This window comes from Thunnus thynnus, chromosome 10, assembly GCF_963924715.1.
Source record: "Thunnus thynnus chromosome 10, fThuThy2.1, whole genome shotgun sequence".
Classification (NCBI taxonomy): Eukaryota; Metazoa; Chordata; class Actinopteri; order Scombriformes; family Scombridae; genus Thunnus; species Thunnus thynnus.
Genome location: NC_089526.1, coordinates 19268285 through 19290775, shown reverse-complemented (window position 1 = coordinate 19290775; position 22491 = coordinate 19268285). Strand labels below are relative to the sequence as shown.

Here is a 22491-nt window from a genome sequence, read left to right as displayed (position 1 = left end):
GAAAAATTGTTTTCTAGGAGTTACTTTAATCATGGTTTCACAGATCCTCAGAGCAGTGACAGTATAATTTTATGTTTATCAGACTTTCTTGAGACATTTAGAGGTAACAGAACATTCATACGATCTTACTATCAAATGTGGTGAATATAATTGAGCTATTCTAGTTTTTAGTACACAGCATCAGTATAGAAACAATGAATACATATTCACAAAGGGTACCTTTGTCATAAAGAAATGTTTTAATTCTTTGATTGTGTGTTTGTGATTGAGTGGGTTTGTGATTGATTGATTGACTGACTGATTAATATAAACAACTGATTGTAAGATCCATTCATCAGAAGTGATTAACTTACATTGTTACTGCTGTGTTTAACCTCATTCAGAGAGATCTGACTAATTGTTCCTTTGATGACAGACAGAGTCAGGCCGTCCATCTGCCCAGCAGAACTGTCTTTAAAATGGTGGAGCTTGACCACCTTTCATTCAGTGTTAAACCAGAGGTGAGAGGGGACATCACTGTGACCTGTTGGCAACCAGGTAATAACTCAGGTAATTTCTCAGTTTGACATGCATGTATTTTTTAGTTAATTACAAACAGACATTCATTTTCTTTGTTTTTTAATTCCCAGATTTTCTCATTGAATATCCTGTCATGGGTAACTCGGCATCCACCGGCTTCATCACTCCTACTCCTAAGAAACTGTCTTGGGGACGCCTGAAAGAGGACGCAGTCAAGCTGGAGGATTTCTTGACACAATATGAAGAGGACTTCTGGAGTGTTAAAACAAAGAAAAGCTTCTCTGTGAAAAAGGTCCACCTCACACACAGCATCCGTTATGCTGACCTAGCTGTTCAAGACAGTGAGAGTTTTTATCCAAACAGGGACGGAATGCTGAACCCTGCTTTTGTTGGAGATCAGGGTCCGTGAACTGCTCAACTCCATATGGACAATTAAACCTACACAAAAACTCAGCAAGAGGATCCTCAAGGATTTAATATTCAAAGAAGCAAAACCTGTGATATTCCTGTAACATGAGAGATTATGTCTGTCATAGAGGGCTTCAGCTAAGAGAGTGATCATTCTCACCACAAGACCGTAGGAGTGAAAAATAGAACAGGAAGTGAGCCCTCAGTGTAACGTGAGAGTGGAGAATGAAGCAAAAGTAGAGAGGTGTTCTTTTTAATTTTGCACTGGGTGCAAATGCAGTTTTGATGTTGATGTAAATCGATGTTAAGATAATAATACACGCAGGACACAAGACATCCTGTGACTTCAGGATCTGTAAACATCAAGTGAGCAAAGAAAATCCTTTCTTGATTCATCTGCATCAGTGATAGACACATACCAGTGTAAGGTACAGTAAATGCCATTTTCCTGATAGAAAAAGTTTTTCTTCTCGTTAACCATTTGCATTAACATTTAACCAAAGGCAATACTCAAGGAGGACTTGCTTTTTACATTGACTTCTCAATGATTTTATATGCCCTTCCTTTTAACTTGGATCTTATATTATATCTGAGCACACTGTTATCGAGATATTTTCTCTGAAGCAAATACAGTTTGTAACCTTATATGTAAACAAGCTTGTTGGACAAATACATTCAACCTTCCAGCTGAGTGTGTTGCTTCTTGATTTGATTTTAGTGCAGAGATTTACCTGACATTAATTACAATCACTTCTCTGAGGTTTGTTTACTGCTTTGTATTGTTTTCTTTGTTCAGCACATACGGCCTGTGCATCTAAACTATAATATGTAGCAAAATAACAAATACCACCATAATACAGTGCTGTATAAGTACAATTAAAGGGGCTTAAATGAGGGTTTTAGATCTCCATACAATAAAATTTGCTGGCTGGGATTGTTGGTCAGTGAACATGAGCTGAACAGAGGTCTAAGTTTCATGAAGTGGTTAACATGCCTTACGAAACAAAACAAAAATTAAATTGGTCAAAATGAGTCAAAATCTTGTAGCCTATATTTGAAGTTGTATTTGTTGTAATTGTATTAAAAGAAATATAATATCAGAGAAAATTGAGCATTTTTTTCTCTTTTATGTATTGGTGTATGACATTAAAACCTGAAAAAAAATATAGAGCTTGGGTGAGAATGGTTGAGAGCACAGGACTGGTTTTGTGTTTGACACTGTGGATGTGTGGAGTATTAAAAGTGGAATGCAAACTAGACAAATCATCTCTCACCAGAGGGAAATGACAGTGGTGCCACACGAGCCTGGAAATATTTGTCACTTGCATTTGCAGGTCTGACCCTGAGAGAACAAGATGGAAACTCTGTTTCTCTTCTTTTTCCTGAAAGGTATGGCGCATTCTCTGAATATCCAGCAGAAATCATTTACTGCTCACAAGAAGTACAATTACAAGTAAAGATACCTTTTCATCTGCATTTTATTTCAGTTATTCAAGCTGAAGATTCGTCTTGGACGCTTCAGGTGCCATCTTCAATTAAAGGCCTCCCTGGATCCTGTGTGGTGATTCCCTGCTCATATAACTACCCTGATCCGAGGAAGACGGTCACTCAATTCACTGGGACTTGGCATGAGGACACAAATAAGCTTATCTATCACCCTGTTGCCTCTGAAATCACGCAGCAGTATCAAGGTCGAACCGAGCTGCTGGGAGATGTCAGACAGAAGAACTGTTCACTGAAGATTGATCCTCTTCAACAAAGTGACCGTGGGCCTTTTCATTTCAGGATCGAAATTGGAAACTATGACATTTTTTCTTACCTGCAGCACAAAGTCTCCATTACAATGATAAGTAAGTTGGATTAGCAACTTTCAACAAGCATCTTTAACAGTATATCTTTAATCTAAGTGTTGTTCCCATGATGTTTTCTTTTAAGTACTTTCCATTTCTTGACTTCACTGGTCATTTGCTTGGATCAGAGATCAGTGAACAGCATGAGGTCGGGATGCAGTACTCAAGAACATCTTACAGTAATTTGGTTGCTTTCCACATGATATTGAATTACTATTTTATTTACAAATGTGATTTTACAGTAACTTTGCACAATGAACCAAGAGCCCATCACAATAATTAGCAAAAAAGGCTCATGAGCACTGGTACAGTAAAGTAAAGTCCAGGGACAACACACATTTTTTGGTAATAATGATCATTTAGGTTTCAAATATTGTAATGTAACAATGCAAACTATGCCCACTTCCTTATTTATGCTATCATAACGAATTGTTCTCCTCTCGCTTTAAATATCTTTGATCATACAACATTTAAAAAGTTTCATTTCTCCAGACAGATGTATGAGATTCAACAGAAATGCTCTTAAAGTCTCAGGGCAGTTGAGTCCATTTTTATCTGTCCTGAAGCTCAAAATCAGACAGAAAATCTTTGAATTTGAGATGTGATTGGGGTGTGAAACAGTTGAATCGGTAGCAACATAAAATAAGTTCTACACTTTTAGAACACTGATACAATTTTGGACAAGAGCTGAATATATTATTATTTTTTGGAAACACTGAATAAATCTGAATAAAACTGTAAAATCTTTCTATACCTTTACCCCACATCCCTTCATAACATATTTTAGTATTCAGTTCTGGTGTTGTATTTTGGTAACCTTATGTCATTCCAGCAATTTCATGATTTGTGATTTTCAAGATTTTTTATTTTATCTTTGTCAACTTAAGTGCTTATAAAATTATTTAATATATAAACAGAATATAAAAGACACAATGTGCTCTCACCTCCTTTTTCTGTACAAAAGCCTTCACGATCTTTTCTTATCATGAAACTTGTTGTATGTTGTTCTAGCTGAACCAAATCCCATCAATTTCTCTGTGAAAGAGGAAGTGGAGGAGGGCGTAAAGGTGTCTGCGTCCTGCTCTGTGTCTCACTCCTGCCCCGCCTCTCCCCCTGTCTTCACCTGGAGTCACTCTGGACAAGAACATTTCCAACCACAGCAGCTTGAAAATGGCCAGTGGGAAGCAACGTCCATGCTGACCTTTCAACCCACCCGCACTGATAACAACAAGCCTTTACAATGCACCGTAACATACAAGGGAGGGCAGCAGCAGAAAACATCCAAGGTCCTCAAAGTAAAATGTAAGTGTCTATGGCAGTGGCAATAATAAAAGCCAGTGCTGAAAATATGCTACGTAGGTAAGTAAAAGTTTGTTTATATAGCACTACAGTGAGTGCAAAAATATGACAAAAAGATTTTGAATAAATATAATAAATATCAAAATCAAGTGAAAATTGTTAAAGAATAAGACCAAATCAGGGTTAAAACGCATCAGTTAAATGCCTTTGAGAATAAATCTTGAAATGAAATTTAAACCAACCAAACCATATGTTGTTATACATACTGGATTTATTTTTTTCCCAATGTGTAAGCTAACAAAACACATGCACACACATACTATATAAAACATTCTGTATAAAAAAAGCTCCCACGGCTTCATGAATCAGAGGACTCCAAGTACAGAATTCATAGTGTGGGAAAAACTGCATTATGCTGCACCACTTACTGTACACTGGATGAGCTGGCTGCATCAAGACATTGTCTCATCCAATCTGTCTGCTTCTGTGATTCTTCAGTTGCATCTTAAACCTGCTTAAAGGATGGGTTCCCAATTTTTCAAGTCTGTCTTAAAACAAGTCAGGTGCCCAAATGAACATTGAAATGTTTTCCTTGCAGTGATCATTCTTCTTGTTCATACTGACCATTAGAAGATCCCCTCATAATGTACTTGTAAGTAAGTGTACAATGTACGTAAGTGATGGGGGCCTCAATCTACAAGCCTCTTTATATGCTAAAATATATTTAAAAGTTCATCTGAAGCTAATATGAAGCTTCACCTTCCCAAATTAATCAAATCAAGTAGATATCTTTCAACGTTAAAGTCTTTTTAGTGCCAAAGTTCCTCTTTTTGTTACTATACTTCCACTGCAGCTCAACAGGGAAACACTGTCTGAGGAAACACAAAGAGGGAATTTGATGCTAAAAAGACTGTAATTGTGGCAGATATCCACTTGATTTGACTAAGTCAGACTGCTGAAGCCTCATATCAGCTTCAGATAAACTTTTAAATGCACTTTTGCACAAAATGATGTGTGGACACACTGTGGATTTTTGGCCCTGTTACTTACATTGAAAGCACATTTGAAGATCTTTTAATAGCCAGTATGAACAGGAGGAATGAATACTGCAAGGAAAACCTCTTTCAGTGTTCATGTGGGCACCTGACTGTTGTTTTAAGACACACTTGAAAAATTGTGAACCTTTTCTTTAATGGCTTTACAAAGTTATTTTGGCCCCTTTCATCTATATCTCTCTTGGATGGATTGTCATAAAATTTTGTACAAACATTCAAGGATGATTCCTTGACTTTTTGTCTAGCAACACCATGAGGTTAACATTTGTGATTTTTCAACAAATGGATTGATTATACACATTAATTGCCCCTCAGCATGAATTGTAATCATTTTGCTAATCCCCTGACCTTTCCATCAAATCAAAAATAAATTTGAATGGTCTGATTCTCTGGTTTATGACTAAATACACCATTCCCAGCCTCAGATGCACTTTGTGTGTAGTGCTCATTATCAGTTTGCCAACACGCTAAAGGGAGCTATGATATAGGACAGTTAACATGTTAAACATCATACCTGCTGAACATCAGCATGTTGGCATTGTCAGTAAAGATGTTGCAATGCTGTTGTTAACATTTAGCTCAAAGCACCAATGAACTGATCCTACTTACAAGTATTTTGTTTGTATCCAAAGCCTGAAATATCATACTTGTGCCACATTGTAAATTTCTTAAAGAACTTACATCAGGCTTTGGATACACACACAATACTTGTAAGTAGGGTTCAGTTCATTGTTGGTTTGGCATTGCACATGAGATTTATCAATAACAAGAAAAATACAGAAAATTGACAGCCATATCCTTTAATTGTGTGTTTCCATTCAGATGCCCCTGTGAATGTGAAGGTTGAATACAAGTCAAATGTAAAGGAGGGAGAGGATGTGAGGCTGAAATGCACCAGTGATGCTCACCCTGCCAGCAACTTTGAGTGGCGAAGTGACACTGGTGCTCAACTGCACAAGGGAAACCTCTACATGCTGAAAAACGTCTCCAGACACACAGGTGCCCTGTATTGTATTGCCATCAACAAAATGGGACAAGGCAGATCAAGCCCTGTTCAGCTCAACGTATCATGTAAGTGAACAGTGTAATGATGAAGGTGAGAATTTGATTTGAGTGTGGGGGGCTCATAATTTATAATCTGGTATCTAATTTTTATGTTTTACAGATGCCCCTGAGATTAGGAATGACTCTTCCTGCTACTACTGTGTGGTAAACAACACAGTGGGCAATGACAACATCACACTAACTTTACCGGATAAAAGTAAGAAATATTTAGAATTTCAAGTATGTATTACATGTCTGTATGATGTGCCTCCAGACTGTTACCATATAGACAGTAGAAAAATGACACCATATGGTTTCTGTTTAAACAGGTGAGATACCGACTCTTTATCTTGCCATCGCCAGTGGAGCTGCAGCTGCAATTTTGGTGATACTAATAGTGGTGGCAGTGGTTAAGAAATGGTAAGCCTTTACAGAAAATGTTCTAAAATTAATTATGTTTCTCTTTTTAATCATGTTTTCCAACTATATTTAACTGCATTTAAAAAGTGTGAAACATTTTATAAACATCAGAACAACAATGTATGCAGAAATGTATCACAATGTTCAATCTATTTGTCAAATATAGGTCATGTGTGTCTATGCATAGGTTAGTACTGCGTGGAAATGTATGTCTATGTATGGAGCAGAAATGGGCCTTTGACCACAATTTGCAGAGCAGATCAGCGTGCAAGTGCTTTTAGGGCATGATAGTGTGTGCTCAGCATGTCAACAGGTTTTTTTCAATGTCCTAAATTAGATACCATTATTCTACCAGTAGGGGGAGATCTGGAGGTGTGCCACCATCTCAAATGCAGACCATGACAGCACACAAAACTGTGGCGGTCCCCAACTACTCTACAACACAAAGGTTTTAAATATTCACCTCAGTTTAGAATAAACAAATGATTAGTTTCAAAACTTGCAGTAAGACTTTGCAAGAGAGTGTGTGTGTGTAATTAATGTGAAATCGTGTTTGTTTTCTGTCCTCAGGAAAGAGATGTGCTATGATGATGAACAGTACCCTAGCAATGATCATATATATGGCAACATGGAGGTATGTTATGTTTTCTTTATTGCTCAAGAGTTTTATTTTATTATTTCCATGCATAAAAGAAGAGAGTAAGTTCATTTTATTTCTTAAACAGACTGAATGGACAACAAACGATGATGCAATATACACCAATGCATAATATGAACAAGAACATTCCTGATTGGTCCAGGAGAACTGCTGCAGTCCATCTGTGTGTCCTCTCACTGATTTGATTATTATGTGGGTCAAGACAGTTGCAACTGTTGATGTGCTATTTTCTGTACAGTACAGTTCACATATATTCTTTTTACATATATCTTTCAAAAGTACTGTGTTTGAAAATAATCCTATTGCTCATGATCTTTTGTGTCTGCATGTTTTTCTGTAGTCCAGAAACAAAACTTTATTGCAGTCACCTGTTCTATTTGTTGTTTTAGTGCTTTTTGTGAAGCTTTATTGTCTGTTTTCTTGCCCACAGTGTCACTAGGTTTAACTATTTTAGTTTCTACCTTTTCTGTCTGCATCTCTCTCCCAGCTATTTAACTTTTTACCTGTCTGAGCAATAGTCTGAGTGCTTGTCTGAGCGGAGGTCTGAACTGGTCCTGCGCTACTGGATTCACGGTCCAGTAGCGGCCGATCTAAGGGAGGTGCAGAGGGTCCTGCAGTTACTCTTATATCTGTATCCCTGACTGTAACATCAGTGTTCAGCAGCGCGGTGGCATATTCTATAAACGACCATAAACTGCCAGTGTGATTAGCTGTTCTTTTTGCATAAAGGCCAGCAATTTTAAAAACACAACTCTCACTAAAAGGAAACCATGGATGCGGGTGCAAATTAGCCCATGCATAGCACATGGCAGCAGCTTCTTTTTCCACTTGGTTCAGATGTTTAAGCTTGATCTGACATATTTCAGAATGTTTCAGCATTATAGCATTACTAAGCAGTAGGAGAGTGTTGGAGCTTACATTTGCGTGTACTTTGTAAATTTCTGCACACAAGGCCTCATCTATTTTTGATATGACCATTTTAACTTCATCTGAGTCATCTTGAGTCGTCTCTGGGGACCCAGAGAAAGACACACGTTGGCTTTTCGTGTCTTTGGTGACTTTGGAGAGCAGACTTCTGATGCCATATTTTCCCACTGTGATGTGCACTCGCACGTTTACCGATATTCCTAATCAGCTGTCCTTTTCCTGGATTTCATGATGTCCGTCATCATTTTCATCTTTTTGGAGGAGAATGACCCAGGTGGAATTAAAAGTTTATCTTTGTTTATCTTTTGTTTTTCCCTTCAAATCTGGTTTATTTTGGATTGTAAGTGTTTAGGAATTCCAGGAAGTGTCATTTCTATTGCCTGAGCTTTAGTGTTGTTCGAGGCCATTTTAGAGGCACATTTCACTACTTACAGAACAGTAACGATGGATGAGGATCATAAACCAAGAAACAAAAGGAAAAAATGTTTTGTACTTACAGATTTTAGAAGAGATGGATGAGAACAACAAACAGTATCATATGAGTTAGAGTAACATGAGGTAGTTTCCTGTAAGGTAACTAAAGCAGCATCAACTTACACAATACAACATATATTTCATACATTCGATGCAACTGGATGCTCTTGTGGGTTTACATTTAGATTGTGAATTAAAGGCATCTGTGGTGGCTGTGGGATTACTACACCACACTCAGAGTGTGTTTCTCTCTCTCCTTTTTCTCTCTGCTGCCAGAGTGAGTCATGCCCTAAGCACACTTCAAGCAAGGGAAAAACAGTCACTGCAATTCACATATATTAAGCCAAATATTCCTTTTAAGTACAATTTCTAATTTGTTTTTTTGGAATATTGTCAAGAGGCACACAGGGTAAGACAAAGAAAATAAAATAATTCTTATTACTTACCCAGTGTCCGTCTGTCTTGGATTCCTTGCCGACAACGGCAGTTTGTTGGAGAAATCTTGTACTTGATCAATATCTGTCCAATATACACTTTGATGAAGAATAAAGATAAAGAAACTTTACAGGCTCCAGTTGATTCTTACTTGAATACATGAAGTTTATTGAAAATGAACATCTGATGTCACAGAAGCTTTTGGCACAACGTATACATGGATACGGTCTCAACAAAAACTTAAAGGATTACAGGAAACAGTCAGTTCTTATAGAATAGCACAGATCATGCAACCATGGTCTCTTTTGTGAGAGACCATGAATGTCAGAGAGACAGAGGCCCTGCAGATTAAATCATTATTGCAGGGCATTTATTAAAACATTCTTTAATGAACATATATCCATATACTGAACATTTGAACATCTCCTTCACAAATAAGCATTTCTCTCATGCATTTTCTCTCACAGCAGGTAAATACAAAAAGGTTGTAGATCAGATTCAATGTGTGGTGCTTCACTGATGTGCATCTTCAGTTCTTCCACATGGCATTATGAGAATGTGATTTATGTATTATTTTAATTTTTGGTCACATTTAGCATGTGGAACCGGCTTTCCAGACTGTCTCGGAGGTTAGAAAAACTGACTTTTGACTTTGGGGAGTGAGATGCTACAGAAAGATCAATAAACAATTGATCTATTTTACAGTTAATTGCAGCTTAAGTTAAAGTAGAGATGCTGCAAATTAACAAAATGGTTGGTTTTGTTTGTAAATATTTATTTGAAGCTTGGGAGATAAGGCCTAAACCAGTCATGCTAAAATAGTTTATTAGCACTGTAGAAACAGATCATAATATTCAAACAACCCATCTACATGAAAACAAAGCTGAAATGTGAAATATGGGGAAACTGAAACTGAAAATGTCAAAGGAGAATTAACTATTGACAAATGTAACAGCGGCAACACAAACGCACATTCTGTAATAAACAAAAATACAGATACTTAAGGTTCAGTGAAGCGCACATATGAATAATGTTATACATTGCACATCTTTAGATCATACATCGTTGTATTTCTTTGCAGGTTATGACCTTTGAAAGGAAAAATTGTTTTCTAGGAGTTACTTTAATCATGGTTTCACAGATCCTCAGAGCAGTGACAGTATAATTTTATGTTTATCAGACTTTCTTGAGACATTTAGAGGTAACAGAACATTCATACGATCTTACTATCAAATGTGGTGAATATAATTGAGCTATTCTAGTTTTTAGTACACAGCAACAGTATAGAAACAATGAATACATATTCACAAAGGGTACCTTTGTCATAAAGAAATGTTTTAATTCTTTGATTGTGTGTTTGTGATTGAGTGGGTTTGTGATTGATTGATTGACTGACTGATTAATATAAACAACTGATTGTAAGATCCATTCATCAGAAGTGATTAACTTACATTGTTACTGCTGTGTTTAACCTCATTCAGAGAGATCTGACTAATTGTTCCTTTGATGACAGACAGAGTCAGGCCGTCCATCTGCCCAGCAGAACTGTCTTTAAAATGGTGGAGCTTGACCACCTTTCATTCAGTGTTAAACCAGAGGTGAGAGGGGACATCACTGTGACCTGTTGGCAACCAGGTAATAACTCAGGTAATTTTTCAGTTTGACATGCATGTATTTTTTAGTTAATTACAAACAGACATTCATTTTCTTTGTTTTTTAATTCCCAGATTTTCTCATTGAATATCCTGTCATGGGTAACTCGGCATCCACCGGCTTCATCACTCCTACTCCTAAGAAACTGTCTTGGGGACGCCTGAAAGAGGACGCAGTCAAGCTGGAGGATTTCTTGACACAATATGAAGAGGACTTCTGGAGTGTTAAAACAAAGAAAAGCTTCTCTGTGAAAAAAGTCCACCTCACACACAGCATCCGTTATGCTGACCTAGCTGTTCAAGACAGTGAGAGTTTTTATCCAAACAGGGACAGAATGCTGAACCCTGCTTTTGTTGGAGATCAGGGTCCGTGAACTGCTCAACTCCATGTGGACAATTAAACCTACACAAAAACTCAGCAAGAAGATCCTCAAGGATTTAATATTCAAAGAAGCAAAACCTGTGATATTCCTGTAACATGAGAGATTATGTCTGTCATAGAGGGCTTCAGCTAAGAGAGTGATCATTCTCACCACAAGACCGTAGGAGTGAAAAATAGAACAGGAAGTGAGCCCTCAGTGTAACATGAGAGTGGAGAATGAAGCAAAAGTAGAGAGGTGTTCTTTTTAATTTTGCACTGGGTGCAAATGCAGTTTTGATGTTGATGTAAATCGATGTTAAGATAATAATACGCGCAGGACACAAGACATCCTGTGACTTCAGAATCTGTAAACATCAAGTGAGCAAAGAAAATCTTTTCTTGATTCATCTGCATCAGTGATAGACACATACCAGTGTAAGGTACAGTAAATGCCATTTTCCTGATAGAAAAAGTTTTTCTCCTCATTAACTGAGCTTCTCAATGAAGATAACTGTGTTATTTGTATTAACAATTGACCAAGGGCAATACTCATGGAAGACTTGCTTTTTACATTGACCTCTCAATGATTTTATATGCCCTTCCTTTCAACTTGGATCTTATATTATATCTGAGCACACTGTTATCGAGATAGTTTCTCTGAAGCAAATACAGTTTGTAACCTTATATGTAAACAAGCTTGTTGGACAAATACATTCAACCTTCCAGCTGAGTGTGTTGCTTCTTGATTTGATTTTAGTGCAGAGATTTACCTGACATTAATTATACTCACTTCTCTGAGGTTTGTTTACTGCTTTGTATTGTTTTCTTTGTTCAGCACTGTTACGCCCCAGCCCTATGGGGAAAACAACAATCCACCATTTACCCAAAGTAAAACACCTTTTAAAACACCCAAACTATGGCATTTATTAACAAAACATACACAACAACCAAGACATTAAATGACTACTATAAACAATCAAAGAGATAGATACTACACTAAATAACATAAAATCCCAGGTTGAGAGGCAAGACCAGCAGTCCACGAACAAGAAGCCTCTCCCTGCAACAAGAACCTGGAACTTTCAACCTCTTCCTCCCTGGGCCAGGTGCACCTCATTGTGGACTGATTAAGTGTAGATGACCTGGGTAGAGCAATATACAGGAGAGGAAAAGGCCAAAAAACACAGGCAACACTACATATAATATACATAAAATAATACAGTGCTTCATAAGGCTTAATGAACAATTAAAGGTGCTTAAGTGAGGTTTTCAGATCTCCAAATCATAAAATGTGCCGGCTGGGATTGTTGGTCAGTGGACATGAGCTGAAAAAAGTTTCATGAAGTGGTTAAAAAACAAAATTGGAGAAGTTAGGATTTCTAAAATAAGTCAAAATCTTGTAGCCTTTATTTGAAGAGGGAAGTGGGAGCAGCAGGGTGGCACTCACAGTGTGATACATATTGCAGCCAATGCTTTTAACTGTATTAAAAGAAATATCAGAAGGAACTGGGCACTTTTTTCTTCTTTTCTTCTTTTCTTTTATGTATTGGTGTATGACATTAAAACCTGAAAAAATATAGAGCTTGGGTGAGAATGGTTGAGAGCACAGGACATGGCAAAAATGAATACAGAAATTAAATTATAAGTTATAATAAATTATGATTAATTCAATATCAAAATCAGATGAGACAACAGTCTGGTTTTGTGTTTGACACTGCGGATGTGTGGAGTATTAAAAGTGGAATGGAAACTTGACAAGTCATCTCTCACCAGAGGGAAATGACAGTGGTGCCACACGAGCCTGGAAATATCTGTCACTTTATTTGCGGGTCTGACCCTGAGAGAACAAGATGGAAACTCTGTTTCTCTTCCTTTTCCTGAAAGGTATGGCGCATTCTCTGAATATCCAGCAGAAATCATTTACTGCTCACAAGAAGTACAATTACAAGTAAAGATACCTTTTCATCTGCTCTCTCTCAGTTTCATTTTCCTTTGCATTTTATTTCAGTTATTCAAGCTGAAGCCTCGTCTTGGACGCTTCAGGTGCCATCTTCAATTAAAGGCCTCCCTGGATCCTGTGTGGTGATTCCCTGCTCATATAACTACCCTGATCCGAGGAAGACGGTCACTCAATTCACTGGGATTTGGCAGGAGGACACAAATAAGCTTATCTATCACCCTGTTGCCTCTAAAATCATGCAGCAGTATCAAGGTCGAACCGAGCTGGTGGGAGATGTCAGACAGAAGAACTGTTCACTGAAGATTGATCCTCTTCAACAAAGTGACCGTGGGCCTTTTCATTTCAGGATCGAAATTGGAAACTATGAAAGTTTTTCTTACCTGCAGAACAAAGTCTCCATTACAATGATAAGTAAGTTGGATTAGCAACTTTCAACAAGCATCTTTAACAGTATGTCTTTAATCTAAGTGTTGCTCCCATGATGTTTTCCTTTAAGTACTTTGCATTTCTTGACTTTACTGGTCATTTGCTCGGATCAGAGATCAGTGAACAGCATGAGGTTGAGGTGCAGTACTCAAGAACATCTTACAGTAATTTGGTTGCTTTCCACATGATATTGAATTCCTTTTTTATTTACAAATGTGATTTTACAGTAACTTTGCACAATGAACCAAGATTCCATTACAATAATTAGCAAAAAAGGCTCATGAGCACTGGTACAGTAAAGGTACTTTTTAACCATACAGCAGCCTTCACCTCGATGGTTTGTTTCAGTTATCTTTCTTGCAAAGTTACATTTGTAACTTCCTCAAAAAAAGTCCAGGAACAGCACACATTTGTTGGTAATAATGGTCATTTAGGTTTCAAACACTATAATTTCGACAACTATGCAAACTATGCCCACTTCCTTATTTATGCTATCATAACGAATTGTTCTCCTCTTGCTTTAAATATCTTTGATCATACAACATTTAAACAGTTTCATTTCTCCAGACAGATGTATGAGATTCAACAGAAATGCTCTTATCTTAAGTCTCAGGGCAGTTGAATCAATTTTTATCTGTCCTGAAGCTCAAAATCAGACAGAATATCTTTGAATTTGAGATGTGATTGGGGTGTGAAACAGTTGAATCGGTAGCAACATAAAATAAGTTCTACACTTTTAGAACACTGATACAATTTTGGACAAGAGCTGAATATATTATTATTTTTTGGAAACACTGAATAAATCTGAATAAAACAGTAAAATCTTTCTATACCTTTACCCCACATCCCTTCATAACATATTTTAGTATTCAGTTCTGGTGTTGTATTTTGGTAACCTTATGTCATTCCAGCAATTTCATGATTTGTGATTTTCAAGATTTTTTATTTTATCTTTGTCAACTTAAGTGCTTATAAAATTATTTAATATATAAACAGAATATAAAAAGACACAATGTGCTTTCACTTCCTTTTTCTGTGCAAAAGCCTTCACGATCTTTTCTTATCATGAAACTTGTTGTATGTTGTTCTAGCTGAACCAAATCCCATCAATTTCTCTGTGAAAGAGGAAGTGGAAGAGGGCGTAAAGGTGTCTGCTTCCTGCTCTGTGTCTCACTCCTGCCCCGCCTCTCCCCCTGTCTTCACCTGGAGTCACTCTGGACAAGAACATTTCCAACCACAGCAGCTTGAAAATGGCCAGTGGGAAGCAACGTCCACGCTGACCTTTCAACCCACCCGCACTGATAACAACAAGCCTTTACAATGCACCGTAACATACAAGGGAGGGCAGCACCAGAAAACATCCAAGGTCCTCAAAGTGAAATGTAAGTGTCTATGGCAGTGGCAATAATAAAAGCCAGTGCTGAAAATATGCTTCGTAGGTAAGTAAAAGTTTGTTCATCTAGCACTACAGTGAGTGCAAAAATATGACAAAAAGATTTTGAATAAATATCAAAATCAAGTGAAAATTGTTAAAGAATAAGACCAAATCGGGGTTAAAACGCATCAGTTAAATGCCTTTGAGAATAAATCTTGAAATGAAATTTAAACCAACCAAACCATATGTTGTTATACATACTGGATAATTTTTTTTCCCAATGTGTAAGCTAACAACCCACATCCACACACATACTATATAAAACATTCTGTATAAAAAAAGCTCCCATGGCTTCATGAATCAGAGGACTCCAAGTACAGAATTCATACTGTAGGAAAAACTGCATTATGCTGCACCACTTACTGTACACTGGATGAGCTGGCTGCATGAAGACATTATCTCATCCAATCTGTCTGCTTCTGTGATTCTTCAGTTGCAGCTAAAAACCTGCTTAAAGGATGGGTTCCCAATTTTTCAAGTCTGTCTTAAAACAACAGTCAGGTGCACAAATAAACATTGAAATGTTTTCCTTGCCATGATCATTGTTCTTGTTCATACTGACCATTAGAAGATCCCCTCATAATGTACTTGTAAGTAAGTGTACAATCAATGAAAGTTGATTGTACAGTTGCGACGATTCTACAAGCCTCCTTATGTGCTAAAATATATTTAAAAGTTCATCCGAAGCTAATATGAAGCTTCAGCTGCCCAAATTAATCAAATCAAGTAGATATCTTTCAACGTTACAGTCTTTTTAGTGCCAAAGTTCCTCTTTTTGTTACTATACTTCCACCGCAGCTCAACAGGGAAACACTGTCTGAGGAAACACAAAGAGGGAATTTGATGCTAAAAAGACTGTAATTGTGGCAGATATCCACTTGATTTGACTAACTCAGACTGCTGAAGCCTCATATCAGCTTCAGATAAACTTTTAAATGCACTTTTGCACAAAATGACATGTGGACACACTGTGGATTTTGGCCCTGTTACTTACATTGAAAGCACATTTGAAGGAGATCTTTTAATGGCCAGTATGAACAGGAGGAATGATTACTGCAAGGAAAACCTCTTTCAGTGTTCATATGGGCACCTGACTGTTGTTTTAAGACACACTTGAAAAATTGTGAACCTTTTCTTTAATGGCTTTATGAAGTTATTTTGGCCCCTTTCATCATAAAATTTTGTACAAACATTCAAGGATGATTCCTTGACTTTTTGTCTAGCAACACCATGAGGTTAACATTTGTGATTTTTCAACAAATGGGAATCATTTTGCTAATCCCCTGACCTTTCCATCAAATCAAAAATAAATTTAAATTGTCTGGTTATCTGGTTTATGACTAAATACACCATTCCCAGCCTCAGATGCACTTTGTGTGTAGTGCTCATTATCAGTTTGCTAACACGCTAAAGGGAGCTATGATATAGGATAGTTAACATGTACCTGCTGAACATCAGCATGTTGGCATTGTCAGTAAAGACGTTGCAATGCTGTTGTTAACATTTAGCTCAAAGCACCAATAAACTGATCCTACTTACAATTATTTTGTTTGTATCCAAAGCCTGAAATATCATACTTGTGCCACATTGTAAATTTCTTAAAGAACTTACATCAGGCTTTGGATACACACACAATACTTGTAAGTAGGGTTCAGTTCATTGTTGGTTTGGCATTGCACATGAGATTTATCAATAACAAGAAAAATATAGAAAATTGCCAGCCATATCCTTTAATTGTGTGTTTCCATTCAGATGCCCCTGTGAATGTGAAGGTTGAATACAAGTCAAATGTAAAGGAGGGAGAGGATGTGAGGCTGAAATGCACCAGTGATGCTCACCCTGCCAGCAACTTTGAGTGGCGAAGTGACACTGGTGCTCAACTGCACAAGGGAAACCTCTACATGCTGAAAAACGTCTCCAGACACACAGGTGCCCTGTATTGTATTGCCATCAACAAAATGGGACAGGGCAGATCAAGCCCTGTTCAGCTCAACGTGTCATGTAAGTGAACAGTGTAATGATGAAGGTGAGAATTTGATTTGAGTGTGGGGGGCTCATAATTTATTATCTGGTATCTAATTTTTATGTTTTACAGATGCCCCTGAGATTAAGAATGTCTCTTCCTGCTCCTCGGAGGGGGATATGGTGAAGTGCATCTGCATTGTAGAGTCCAAGCCCTCCAGCATGGTCCATTTTTTGCTTTCTAACAGAGTCCTGTCAAGTACCAAGGTAGAAATCCATGGACCTGTGTCCATTGGGACTCTGCAGGCAAACTTGGGATCATTTAGATTCATCCACTGTGTGGCAAACAACACGGTGGGCAATGCCAACATCACACTAACTTTTCCGGATAAAAGTAAGAAATATTTAGAATTTCAAGTATGTATTACATGTCTGTATGATGTGCCTCCAGACTGTTACCATATAGATAAGAGGAAACTGACACCATATGGTTTCTGTTTAAACAGGTCAGATACCGACTCTTGCCATCGCCAGTGGAGCTGCAGCTGCGATTTTGGTGATACTAATAGTGGTGGCAGTGGTTAAGAAATGGTAGGCCTTTACAGAAAATGTTTGATGTCATTGAAAGTATGTAGAAGAAGAATCATGTTTCTCTTTTTAGCTATGTTTTCTAACAATATTTAACTGCATTTAAAAAGTGTGTAGCATTTTAAAAAAACTTCAGAACAACAATGTATGCAGCAATGTACGACAATGCTCAATTTGCTTGTCAAATATAGGTCATGTGTGTCTATGCATATGTTAGTACTGCACGGAAATGTATGTCTGTGTATGGAGTGGAAATGGGTGCATGTGCTTTTGACCACAATTTGCAGAGCAGATCAGCTTGCAAGTGCTTTTAGAGCATGATAGTGTGTGCTCAGCATGTCAACAGGTTTTCAATGTCCTAAATTAGATACCATTATTCTACCAGTAGGGGGAGATCTGGAGGTGTGCCACCATCTCAAATGCAGACCATGACAACACACAAAACTGTGGAGGTCCCCCATTATTCTACAACACCAAGGTTTTAAATATTCACCTCAGTTTAGAATAAACAAATGATTAGTTTCAAAACTTGCAGTAAGACTTTGCAAGAGAGTGTGTGTGTGTAATTAATGTGAAATTGTGTTTGTTTTCTGTCCTCAGGAAAGAGACGTGCTATGATGATGAACAGTACCCTAGCAATGATCATATATATGGCAACATGGAGGTATGTTATGTTTTCTTTATTGCTCAAGAGTTTTATTTTATTATTTCCATGCATAAAAGAAGAGAGTAAGTTCATCTTATTTCTTAAACAGACTGAATGGACAACAGATGATGATGCAATATACGCCAATGCATAATATGAACAAGAACATTCCTGATTGGTCCAGGAGAACTGCTGCAGTCCATCTGTGTGTCCTCTCACTGATGTGATTATTATGTGGTTAATATTATCATTATTATTATCATTATTATTATCATTATTATTATTATAATTATTATTGTTATTATTATCTGTTCACATATATTTTTCATAAGTACTCTGTTTGAAAATAATCCTATTATTCATGATCTTTTGTGTCTGCATGTTTCTCTGTAGTGCAGAAACAAAACTGTTTTGCAGTAACCTGCATTGCTTGTGTGTGTGTGTGTGTGTGTGTGTGTGTGTGTGTGTGTGTGTGTGTGTGTGTGTGTGTGTGTTGTAAAGTATCATGGTTTAATTAATAATTAAATTAATTATATTAATTTACTTGTAAATATGTTTGATAATTATTTGTTTTTGCTCTGTATCAGTCATCCATTACCAGCACACATTGCTTCACAAGTTACATTGAAGTGCACCTTTTGAATTTCCTCTTTAGAGTTCACGATAGCTTTATCAGAATGACAGATAAGAGTAGAATTTTGTAATGCTTGTTTCCCCCTGAATAAAATAATAAGGTAAAGAAAGTGTTGACCTTTTTGTGTACTGTCAGAAAAGCAACATGGTCACTGTGCTAAATTTGTCTGTATGTGTGAAGACATGACAGCTGCAGGTTCACACACCCTCACAGACTGTATTGACCCATCCATCAATTAAAACAGTAGAAGTGAAAACACTCTTCGTGTGCTCAAGACAATGTGGAGATAACCCTCATGTGGCTTCAGTTTACACTGACAGGAAGATAAAGGAGAAGCTGGTGACCATTTTGGCTGATAGATAAGAGCACAACAGTGATTGCATCACACATCATGACCACACAAAAAGCAACTTTCTCTAACCTCACAGACCTCGAACGATCATAAACTGTAAATCAAAATCTACTTTTTTGTTTTGGATACTTTTCAGCCCAAATGTCATATCCCACATTAGTGCACAACTTCTGTGTGTGTCAGCCTTGACAAAGCATTCAGTGTATTTCTTTATCAGATATTAGAGACACCTCCCAACATAACACAGAAACGTTAAACTCAAAAATGACCGTAAAGGTGAATCAAACTCTAAAACAGCTTCAACATTATAACCTTCATGAAAATAGATTTATTGCAGGGCTGTTGGATTAGATTGCAGTGGGTGTAAAAATAAGCATTTACTAGCAAGTTACAAAAAAGAGAGAGAGAAGCAATAAATCACCAGGAGAAAAGTACAAGTACTGTATAGACCCAGCAACCAGCGCAGTCCTTATAATTTAACTATATAATAAGACATAATGAGCAGCATATTATTATACCACATGAGAAAACACAAATCTAGTACTTCTGAGCATTACTGAGTAAGAATAAGCAAAACTAAACAAAAATAAACAAAAAAAACCCAAATGGATAAAATATCCACTCCTGCCTCCAACTAAACCCCACAAAGCTGTGTGTGTATTTCATGTGGTTAGATGATTAATATTTTTCTTTAATCAAGAAAATTGTTGCTGTACAATGGCTTTTCTGTTTTCTGTTTTCTGTCTAAAACAGTAAATACACAAAGACCAGTCACATTGAAATAGTATTTATTGTGAATCAGACAGACAGAAAACTTTTAAAGAAGCATTAAACAGTGAAGCATTTACAGAGTAAAACGGCTCTGATCATCAATGATTCACTAGATATGAGGTGATGAATAACTGATCATGAAGGTGACATTGATTAGACATTACAGTGCGCAGTGAAATATTCTGTGTTGCTTAATGGACTGATTGTGTTTCTTAATTCCCAGTGTAGACATAGTGCACAGTTTGTACTCTGTAGATTCACTTTTGGTCCAATCAACAGTCATCAAACCACAGTAGGATAATACTATATATCATATAATCTGTATGAACAGTAAACATGTCTAAATGTAGGAACTGTAAGACATTGAACAATGACTTTAAAATCTCATGACATACAATATGCAACATGAATTAATTTACCATGCAGAGTGAAAAGTGATATTTCGGTCATGCACAGGGGTCACCTCGATCACCATGTTTGAAGAATTGTGGAGTTCTTCGCCTGCTTCCCTCCTCTGTACAGCACTGTGCAGTTTAAATGCTTATTGAAGTCAGAGGGTCGAGGTTGAAAGGTCAGTGTTGACATCGTTTCCCACTTCCATTTATTCAGCTTCTTGGATCGGCGGGTGACAATTCCAGAGCGACTCCAGGAAAATTCAGGGGGAATAGATGGACAGGAGTGAGACACGGAGCAGGAGGCAGTGACCTTGTCATCATCCACCTTCACAGACAGAGACGGTGGTTGCGGATCACCTGTTGGTTTAAATATTATACCAAAGTGACTCATACAGTGATACTTAGAATAAAATATAATAATAATAAAAAGTTGGGTGTATTGCCACAAAAATAAACAAAATATTCTAAACAATACTTACGTAGAACCTCAATGGAGACCATGTTTTTTGTGTAGGAGAAGCTTTTGTATTGTGGCATTTCAATCCTGAAATAAAACGGACCAACATCAGTCTTCCTGATACCGTCCAGCAGCATGGTACAGTTGCGTGTTTTCAGATTTCCCAAAAACTGGGTTCGCTTTTTGTACTCCTCGTTCAGTTTCCATTTGGGGAGATTGGTTGCGACTATCTTATTCCCTTTTCTCCAGAATCCTCTCCACCTGTTCAGTAACTTTGAAGCAGGCTTGGGGTAAGTGTAGGTACAGGGAATGACCACACAGGAGCCTTGCAGGGCAGGAATCTTTGTTGGTACGTCTGCTGTCCAGAGGCCACGAGAGGACTGGGCATCATGGATCACTAAAAAAACATACACTATTGAGTCATCATTTCTTATAAGATGAAGAGTTTATTTAAATCTGAAACTTACCGTGTAAGAACAGGAGGGAAAACCAAAGCTTCAGCTCCATCACGGGTGACTGAGGAAATGGAATTTAAAGTTAAACAAAGGCAGTCAAAAACATAGTAAATTGTTTTTCTGTTGTTGTATGTTGCAGATATACCAATAATTGACTCACCTCTGAATCCCTTTAATGGCTGAATGAATGTGCCTTTAACTTCAGTGCTGGTGAGATGTGTTCAGTGTTATTGGATGTCATATTTATAGTCTAGCTTTGCCCTTTAGAAATGCAAGTGTTACCAAGTGTTTAACAAACACATAGTGTGAGTATTTGGTATTCATACAGCTACAGCAGACGCTTAGAAGACAGAAGTTGTTGCAATATGTGATAACTCTCTCATTGTTTATCCACTGCTCCACATTTTACATTTTACATTTTACTTTTTTTTTTTTTACCATGAACAAATTAATACAGAAAAATTTCACAGAACACTGAGTTCCAGTTGTGGACAGAAGATACAGTTTCCCAAACTACAGATGAAAAAAGAGACACTTTTTTTTTTTAAGAAAAAAAAAAAAAAGAGGAGTTAGTAAAGGGATGTTGTGTGGTTAAGGCTATCACATGTTGTTAACACAATTTTTTTTTTCATGTAATTTAAATTAAAGGCACTCTGATCACTAAGAAAGCTGCACCAAAGTCTACATTACGTGACAGACTGATTACAGGATTGTGTAATGTTAATGTTATTAATTGTAACATTATTAATCACATTATAATAATGTGTTTATTCAAGACATCAACACATGAACAATTTGCTTTTCAGCAATCAGTTATTTTTAAGTCTTTTAAAGGGAAATGCCACACTTAACTAAACTTTCTTTTTCAGGAAATCGAAATTGTGGAAATACCCCTTCCCTTGCTGTCAAAGCATATTGCCATATTTTGAAAATATGGTTCGTTTGGACATAACTTTACAGCATTGTGTAATATGATCATCATCAAGGTGGTATTGTTTTAACAAATGGTATGCCTTTACCAAAGTGCTTCACAATTTGCATCTCATTCACCCATTTGCACAACATGAGGGCATTGGTCTAATCATGACTAATTTAGGGTTCAGTGTCAGGGATCAAACTGCTAACCCTTTGATTACTGGACAATTCACTCTACCTGATGGGCCACAGCAACCATTCTGTATCAAGCATTTGTAGTTTGGATGCATGAAAACACCCTGGAAACAGGATGAGAGACAAACTGTGGGAAGACGATAGACTCTCGGCTATGATGATAAGCTAGGGCCAAGTATGCAGGACATTGATACAACC

At 37.2% G+C, this 22491-nt stretch overlaps 3 protein-coding genes across 6 annotated transcripts in view; 2 read left to right on the top strand and 1 right to left on the bottom strand.

The window, feature by feature from the left end:
* LOC137191630 (myelin-associated glycoprotein-like) overlaps positions 1–12290 on the top strand; it is a 42150-nt gene extending 29860 nt beyond the window's left edge. Inside the window, exons 12-14 of one of the 2 annotated variants that reach the window (XM_067601909.1) lie at positions 7166–7229; positions 10603–10736; positions 10817–12290. In XM_067601909.1, coding sequence (XP_067458010.1) covers positions 7166–7229; positions 10603–10644 — 106 coding nt within the window. In that variant the 3' untranslated portion in view covers positions 10645–10736; positions 10817–12290. Of the gene's footprint in view, positions 1–7165; positions 7230–7320; positions 9220–10602; positions 10737–10816 lie in introns of those variants that run through there. The other variant, XM_067601906.1, reaches the window with a different exon arrangement.
* Positions 12291–12323: 33 nt separating this feature from the next.
* Positions 12324–18862, top strand: LOC137191628 (myelin-associated glycoprotein-like). Of its 3 annotated transcripts, XM_067601899.1 has the most exons (9): positions 12328–12986; positions 13111–13473; positions 14580–14870; positions 16676–16924; positions 17019–17279; positions 17392–17476; positions 17859–17951; positions 18074–18137; positions 18229–18862. In XM_067601899.1, exons 1-9 carry the CDS (start codon positions 12953–12955, stop codon positions 18271–18273), a joined length of 1485 nt encoding a protein of 494 aa, XP_067458000.1. In that variant the 5' UTR covers positions 12328–12952; the 3' UTR covers positions 18274–18862. The 3 variants fall into 3 exon arrangements, with proteins under 3 accessions (XP_067458002.1, XP_067458001.1, XP_067458000.1); XM_067601901.1 differs by lacking the exon at positions 16676–16924 and having other exon boundaries at positions 12324–12986; XM_067601900.1 differs by lacking the exon at positions 17859–17951 and having other exon boundaries at positions 12327–12986.
* Positions 18863–19878: 1016 nt separating this feature from the next.
* LOC137191657 (sialic acid-binding Ig-like lectin 14) lies at positions 19879–21480 on the bottom strand. The gene is made up of 4 exons (XM_067601947.1): positions 21344–21480; positions 21196–21244; positions 20751–21125; positions 19879–20628 (listed from the first exon to the last, which is right to left on the bottom strand). Exons 2-4 carry the CDS (start codon positions 21233–21235, stop codon positions 20345–20347), a joined length of 699 nt encoding a protein of 232 aa, XP_067458048.1. The 5' UTR covers positions 21236–21244; positions 21344–21480; the 3' UTR covers positions 19879–20344.
* Positions 21481–22491: the final 1011 nt, after the last annotated feature.

Coding starts and splice junctions, on each gene's coding strand:
- LOC137191628 (XM_067601899.1), top strand. CDS start 12,953: ATGGAAACTCTGTTTCTCTTCCTTTTCCTGAAAG. Junction 12,987..13,110: donor TCTCTTCCTTTTCCTGAAAG/GTATGGCGCATT, acceptor ATTTTATTTCAG/TTATTCAAGCTGAAGCCTCG. Junction 16,925..17,018: donor TGTTCAGCTCAACGTGTCAT/GTAAGTGAACAG, acceptor TATGTTTTACAG/ATGCCCCTGAGATTAAGAAT.
- LOC137191657 (XM_067601947.1), bottom strand. CDS start 21,235: ATGGAGCTGAAGCTTTGGTTTTCCCTCCTGTTCTTACACG. Junction 21,126..21,195: donor TTCCCTCCTGTTCTTACACG/GTAAGTTTCAGA, acceptor ATGTTTTTTTAG/TGATCCATGATGCCCAGTCC. Junction 20,629..20,750: donor GGTCTCCATTGAGGTTCTAC/GTAAGTATTGTT, acceptor TTAAACCAACAG/GTGATCCGCAACCACCGTCT.